This window comes from Toxorhynchites rutilus, chromosome 3 (genome assembly GCF_029784135.1).
Source record: "Toxorhynchites rutilus septentrionalis strain SRP chromosome 3, ASM2978413v1, whole genome shotgun sequence".
Lineage (NCBI taxonomy): Eukaryota > Metazoa > Arthropoda > Insecta > Diptera > Culicidae > Toxorhynchites > Toxorhynchites rutilus.
Window position 1 is genome coordinate 295,302,722 of NC_073746.1, and position 7,576 is coordinate 295,310,297.

Below are 7,576 nucleotides of genomic sequence, written 5' to 3' on the forward strand. Positions count from 1 at the left end.
CACACGTCTTGCTGGGACAATAATTCCTTTTCCTGTTTCGTGTTGACGTCCTCTTACTTTTCGGCTTTGATTCTCCGCCCTGTTTCTTCATTTTCCTCATCCGTGTCAGCATCAGATACATTATTCTTAAATTCTTCAAAATATTCATAAATAGTTAAATTATCTAATTGTGTTGCATCGCCATCAGGTATCCAGTCCGGGTCGTTGGCATCATTCGTATAATCTACTTCATACGCGACATTACTCCAATTTCGATCCAAATCTACTGCAATAAACGATGAACCAGTCGGGGGATCAGCTAGAGCAGTAACTTTATCATTTATTAAACGAAGACTGATCGTGGCATATGGCTCGAAACGCCCATGGATTATTTTCGTGGGTTGCGATGAAACCAAAGGCTGATCTTCACTCGTCTCAATATTCTTTTTTCGCAAATCAAGCACTGCTGAAAATCGGCTCGGACCTTTCGAATCGGCTATGGATGATTTATCAATCACCAAATTCAATGGTGTTGGATTTTGGTCCAACGAAAGATTCAAAGCAAATGGGGTAGATGTCAGGATGCGTTGAAACGACAAATTTTCGTCCCATTGCCGGCTGGTGAATGAATCTGTCAAATTATACATAATAAAAAAAAGGTAAATTTTGATATTTTTGTGTCTAAAATGCCCATAACTCACCAATGCTAGCTCTAATTGAATCAATTCGTCTTCGTGTGTAGATTGTGGAACAATTCGATATATCTTCCAGAACGACACGATTGCCACCTGTATTCGTGAGGTTTGTCCAAGGTCCTCGGAATTGGCCTTGCAGACTTCCTTGGTGGTAGCCTATGAAGTGTTTAACTTGATTGATTATCTAATTTTGAGTGCAACAATGTTACATAATTATATCACTAGGATTAGCAATGAAAAATATAAAAAAACAATTTCAGTAACTTATCATATACTTTGTTACGGATCTTTTCTTCATTTGATGGATGATCATGTAGAGCGGCATTTGGAACAAAAGTGTTGCTGAGGCCGTGTGAGTAATTGAGTGATAACCGATTGTTCCTGAAGTTTGGTCTTGTAGATATTTGAAAATTATTTTGCGAATAGTCCTGTTGAACTGTGATTGTACGGTTACACCCTAATTGAAAAATTCGTCACAAATTATTTTCACAAACTAATATTATTGTACAACTTATCTGGTTTACCTTCTTTACTGTGGTTAAACTGCCTTTCTGCCAGTGGATCCATAATACTTTCATCGTAGAAGTCGTCTGTGGGAGTGCTGTGTTTCAAACTACCATTAACGAAAACTCCCTCAAAGCGTCCCGGAACAAAACTATGAGGAGTTATAGTGGAGTTTGGGAAAGCTGCATCCTGTTGGCTCAGTGTTCCGGCTGCGGCTAGAATAATATATATATATATATATATATATATATATATATATATATATATATATATATATATATATATATATATATATTATATATATATATATATATATATATATATATATATATATATATATATATATATATATATATATATATATATATATAGGAAGAGTAATGCTTGAGCTGGGCTTATGTACAGTTTGTTGATCGAGAACAATTTTTTATCGTAATGTCCAAAAAAACTAACACTTAAACATTGTTCTTATTACTCACCTAGAATCAAATCAACTGCATCTTCAGACATCGCGGAAACGGTATTAATAATCGTATTTCAATCAAGATAATAATAGCACACATCAACTTTTGAAGTGACCGATGTACAGAATCACATTGTTTTTGTTTGTTTTGACACTTATGCTGACTGCTGGGAGATATCTTTGAAACGTCTGAAGTACAAAATTGGGATGTTGTGTTTGTTTTGTCACTTCAGACGATCAACGAAGCCAAGCGTCTTATATAACAGTGAAACCTCCGTAATACGGATTGTTACATTGAACGTTTTTTAAATTTTAAATTTTCATTGTTCAAAAAAAAAACTTAAAACTTTCGAGTGCATCAGCATTTCAATGACATTTCAATACGGTGTAATATGTTCTTTATTAGGATTTAATACGATTTACTCTTTCATGATTTTCTTCAGCATGCAACACGATTTACTAAAGTACTGAATCGATTTAAATTATACGCTTATACGACATACAAACTGCATCAGCGTAATATACGCATATGATGCGGATTAAATATATTTTACGACAATGTACATCATAAAATTGATGTTTATTATACCGAATTACGACTTAATTTGATAATGGTATATGAAATCGAGTTTTTACATTTTATGCGATTTCAAATATACACGATACATACTTTGATTGATATTATATGCGATTATGATTTATTCGGATTTCTTGTAAGACTTGGCACGTGCAAAATTATACGATTTTGCACGTGCAAAATTATACGAAATTGCATAAAATTTAAAAACTCGATTTCTCGAACTCGATGCTGATGGGTTGTTACGTTGCTGGTGTATGTGAATGTTTTCATAACAATTGCATGGTAGAATAACTGACGTAACGTGACGTAACGGGACGTGAACGTGACGTGGATGTTGTATGTGAATCGCACTTAACGTACGCTGACGGGTCGTTACGTTGCCGGTGTATGTGAATTGTAATAACGAAGACCGTTGGAGAGAAAGTAAAACACGTTGTTAACTGTTGCTGTCCAAATCACTTCTGCCTTTATTATTTGTACTCTCCCATCTCTGTCATCTACTCACACACACACGTAAACCATACCATTACACCGTTACATCTACATAGACTGATTACTATACTACATTAATCTTCTCGTTTTTTTTTCTTTTTCTTTTATATATTGTTATAATTTGAGCACAGATAGAAATTAACCATGATGAATGTAATCCTGCAAATACGTTGGTGTCGTGTTGTCCTTCTAGTTCTTGGCTCAGAACTTGTAGATGTCCTTGTCCTATTTCCGTTGCTGTTGTCGATGCAGATGATGATGGGGTTGGTGCTGATGAAGCTGATGTTTGGTTCGTATTCGGATTGATGATTGAGGTTTCATTGTCGATGTTAATGCGCTGTAAATGAGAAACGTGCCTGCGATATTCGACTCCAGACTCTTCTGAAGCCATCACAACATCTCCGCCTTTCCTTTTGACCACTCTAAATACTCCAGGATCAAAGTTCGATGTCAGTTTGTTAGCCTTCGTCATCCTTTTCAACAGTGTTGGCGCGTTCCTCAGCGCCAAGGCAGTGGACACGGAAAAACCTTTCAACTGTGTGGAAATAAACTCTTCTTCTGCCTTGAGAAAGGCAGGCAATGGTTTCCACAGCAGTCTACTCAGCCCGATATCGATGGTGCGAATAGTTTTCTCTGATGGAAAGAGTGCGATTGGAAGTCAAACACGTGGTACTTTTTCTCCTACTGGTTGTTTATTCGACGATGTTTATTGTATAACGCGTAAAAACTTAATAATATCATCTCTCGACCGCCACCCTTCTTTATGTGAAAGTGAACGTGTGACGTTAGCGATGCAATTCGGTGCGCGGTGCTGTCGGCGATGAAATAAAACTGCCCCGTGCATGCGCTCAATGTGTGCATCGATGACGTCATTCCTGAGCGGTCGAATCGGGCGCGAACATACAGTACTGCATCTCCTTCAGCAATTTGATTCGGTATTGCATTACGTCGCTCATCGGCATATGATTTCCCCTTATATTTCTTCTCCTTATCCCTATCAACAATTTGCTCATCAACATTATCTGTCAAAAAATGTCCAATATTTGACCTCAGGACAAACAGTGTACGTCCACCTTTATACTTATGACAGACATACAGCTGTACTAGCGTTGTACTTCGAAAATTGTATGTCTGTCACCATGTACAGCGCTAGAACCATGCAAGCAACTCGGTACAATCGCTGTACCTGTACCGACCTATTTTACCGCTGTACATGGCTACAGTTGTACTGTGCGCAGCGCCTCAAATGGTTAGTGGTGGGTAGCATGAACAAACTGAATCAAAACACTTGGTAAATATTCTTTTCATTGACTTTCTCTTGAGTTAATAACTCAGATTGGATACTTGTTTGTTGTGTTTGATGTTTCAGACGCTAAATAAAAAACTTTTTCATTGAAACATGTGGTGAAAATTGGTCGAATTTTTGATTGTCAGTTTGACATGCGGTGCAATGTACAACCAAAGTATGTCTGTCATGCTACGATGGTACCTGTACAACGCTGTACACGTACAACGCTAGTACAGCTGTATGTCTGTCCCTGGTATTAGCGAGATGTTGAATTAGAGGCGAATCCTTGTATTATTAGTGAAATCTATATTATGCAACAGGCCTCAGAGCCAGGAAAAAACGTTTGAAATTCGTGCCTCTACACTAGAACACCCCCTTAAGTCGAATGTTTTTGAAATGAAATATGTCTTCATAACCGGCATCCCTGACCCCAAGCAAGGCATGTGACAGCCGTCTGTCAAGCGGCACCCCGTGTTTCGATTCTTCTTGATTTTCTCTCTCATTTGCAGTCCCGTTTTTCTCCTGCACAGAACGTTTTCGTGCAAAGTTAGATCTCTCGAAGATTCTCGGTATAATTGTTGAATTTTGGTGTGCTGCTGAAAAAACTAAATCTAAATGGCATCGATCAGTTTGTTGAATCCGAAGGCCGAATTTGCTCGTGCCGCCCAGGCTCTGGCCGTTAATATCGGCGCCGCAAAAGGCATCCAGGATGTGATGAAAACCAACCTCGGTCCGAAGGGAACGATGAAAATGTGAGTAGTTTCAGCGAGCCGCCTACGCTCCGTATGAGAATGTTTTTCGATTGAAATATCTTTTCGAAAGATTACTTGAAAGTAAAATGGACTTTTTCACTTCTCAGATAGAAGAAATAATGCAATGTTTAATTTATTTTCATATATTTTTTTTCGTTTCGTGACTCACTGCAACATAACCTCAATACAACCCGACTGCATTGAAACATCTGTTTTTCCTTCTAGGTTGGTCTCCGGTGCCGGCGACATAAAAATCACCAAGGATGGAAATGTGCTGCTGCATGAGATGCAAATCCAACATCCGACGGCGTCGTTGATTGCTCGGGCAAGCACGGCCCAGGACGATATGACCGGCGATGGTACCACTTCGACGGTGTTGATTATCGGTGAACTGCTGAAGCAGGCCGATTTGTATATTTCCGATGGGCTGCATCCACGAATTTTGGCCGAAGGATTCGATCAGGCTCGCCAGCAGGCTATGCAGATTCTGGATCAGATGTGTCATCCGATCGAAATTAACAAGGAAAGTTTGCTGGATGTTGCCCGTACCTCACTGCGTACCAAAGTACATCCCCAGTTGGCCGATTTGCTGACGGAGGTTTGCGTGGATGCTGTGCTGGCCATCCGGACGGAAGGTAAGCCGGTGGATTTGCACATGGTGGAGTTGATGGAAATGCAGCACAAATCGGCCACCGACACTCAGCTGGTCAAAGGCATCGTAATGGATCACGGTTCTCGGCATCCGGATATGCCGAAGCGTTTGGAGAATGCCTATATTCTGACGTGTAATGTGTCGATGGAGTACGAGAAGAGCGAAGTTAATTCCGGATTCTTCTACAAAACCGCCGAAGAGCGTGAGAAATTTGTGTTGGCCGAACGAGAGTTCATCGAAGAGCGCGTCAAGAAGGTAATCGAACTGAAGCGTAAATTGTGTGACGGTACGGACAAGACCTTCGTCGTGATCAACCAGAAAGGTATTGACCCAATGTCTCTGGATATGCTTGCCAAAGAGGGTATTATGGCCTTGCGTCGCGCAAAGAGGCGTAACATGGAACGTTTGTCGCTTGCCTGTGGTGGAATTGCGCTAAATTCCTTTGACGATATGGACGAATCCAACCTGGGTTTTGCTGGTGTGGTCTATGAGCATGTTCTAGGAGAGAATAAGTACACTTTTGTGGAAGATTGCAAGAATCCCCAGTCCGTTACGATTTTGGTGAAGGGTCCAAACAAATATACACTCACTCAAATCAAGGATGCCGTGCGGGATGGTCTCCGATCGATCCATAACGCTATCGAGGACAAAAAGTTGGTACCCGGCGCGGCTGCTTTCGAAATCCGTGCTCACAACAAGCTGAAGGAGCACGCGAATGGTGTTAAGGGCAAGACACGTCTTGCCATCCAGGCATATGCCGATGCTCTTCTTGTTATTCCCAAGGTGCTGGCGGTGAACAGTGGTCACGATGCTCAGGATACTATTGTGCGTCTTCAGGAGGAAAGTAGGCTTAGCGAGGATCCCATTGGATTGGATCTATCCACTGGGGAACCTATGAAACCGGTCGATCTGGGTGTGTTCGACAATTACATTGTCAAGAAGCAGATATTGAACTCATGTACCGTTATTGCAAGTAACCTGCTGCTGGTGGATGAAATCATGCGTGCTGGCATGAGCAGCCTGAAGGGTTAGGCTGACAATAGCAATAATTTATAACATTCTTCAGTGCATCGTTTTAGCATATCGTTTGATTTTCCATTCACACATATTAACATTAGAAGCGCGTTCGATACGCTTATTTTTTCTGTCTTTATGCTTACTTCAAACGCATAAACATCTCAAATGATGAAACATAATAAATTCTCACACAACTTGCTTAGAACAGAGGTTTCTTCAAGATATATCACAGACATTGAATGGGTGTAAAAGTTTGACTCGTTCACAAAATCAAACTAATTGCAAATTTCGGTGCGTTCGCTAAAACACAAATCCTGTTTTAGTGTTAGCAAGTTACATTGAACAGTAAAACGATTATCATATTCCGGAAAAATAAAATAACCATCGGTAACATCATGTAATAAAAAAGACGCATCATTGCCGAAACCCGGGATTGAACCGGGGACATTTAGATCTTCAGTCTAACGCTCTCCCAACTGAGCTATTTCGGCTTGTTGTTTTTGAACACCGACATCGCGCATCTCTTTCTGTTGTCGGCCGAACATGATCATTTCGAGGAAATAGGGAGCATAATGGCAGAACATTTTATCTGATAAATGACTCGGGAGTATAAGGTCCAGAGAAAGTCTGTATGCATGAAGCAAATGCGGTAATATATTTTTGCGAAGAATAAATTCATACAGGAGGATAAAAATCAAGAATGAATATTTTTCTTTTGAAATTTCTTTAAAACGATCGTTTTGGGAAAAAAACACTTGAATGTATTATATACACTCATTCTGGAATCTGATTGAAATAGAGCTATCCAAACGGACGCAAATTTACACTTTGCAATCCGATCGAGCAACCGAGCGTGAACATTTTGACATTTGCATTGCACGATCGGATTTGAGTCAAACGGATGGTAGAGTTCAAAAGTTCGAGTTCCAGGTAAAAAGCCCTATTCTGTATACCGACAGATTTCCATTTCGTTCGATTTATAATTTGGCATTCCCTATTTCGAGCGTTTTGTCCATTTAATGTTCGAAGGGAAACAGATCGAACGAAATGTAAAAACAACTCGAACGAAATACGGAGTGGAATTTTTTCAAGTCGTTCGAAATATTTCGAATCGATCGAAATGCTGAATGAAGTGAAGATTGGGTGATCTTGGA

General features: G+C 40.0%; 2 protein-coding genes and 1 non-coding gene across 3 annotated transcripts; 1 reads left to right on the forward strand and 2 right to left on the reverse strand.

Annotated features, from left to right (window-relative positions):
• Positions 1–53: 53 nt before the first annotated feature.
• Positions 54–1,688, reverse strand: LOC129774320 (uncharacterized). Its single transcript, XM_055778036.1, has 4 exons — positions 1,658–1,688; positions 1,199–1,264; positions 681–830; positions 54–610 (listed from the first exon to the last, which is right to left on the reverse strand). The coding sequence occupies exons 1-4, from the start codon at positions 1,686–1,688 to the stop codon at positions 54–56; spliced, it is 804 nt and encodes a 267-aa protein (XP_055634011.1).
• Positions 1,689–4,502: 2,814 nt separating this feature from the next.
• LOC129776210 (T-complex protein 1 subunit zeta) lies at positions 4,503–6,627 on the forward strand. The gene is made up of 2 exons (XM_055781722.1): positions 4,503–4,753; positions 4,979–6,627. The coding sequence occupies exons 1-2, from the start codon at positions 4,617–4,619 to the stop codon at positions 6,435–6,437; spliced, it is 1,596 nt and encodes a 531-aa protein (XP_055637697.1). The 5' UTR covers positions 4,503–4,616; the 3' UTR covers positions 6,438–6,627.
• Positions 6,628–6,840: 213 nt separating this feature from the next.
• Trnaf-gaa (transfer RNA phenylalanine (anticodon GAA)) lies at positions 6,841–6,913 on the reverse strand. Its single transcript has one exon. It is a non-coding gene; the product is annotated as a tRNA-Phe (tRNA).
• Between the last annotated feature and the right edge of the window lie 663 nt (positions 6,914–7,576).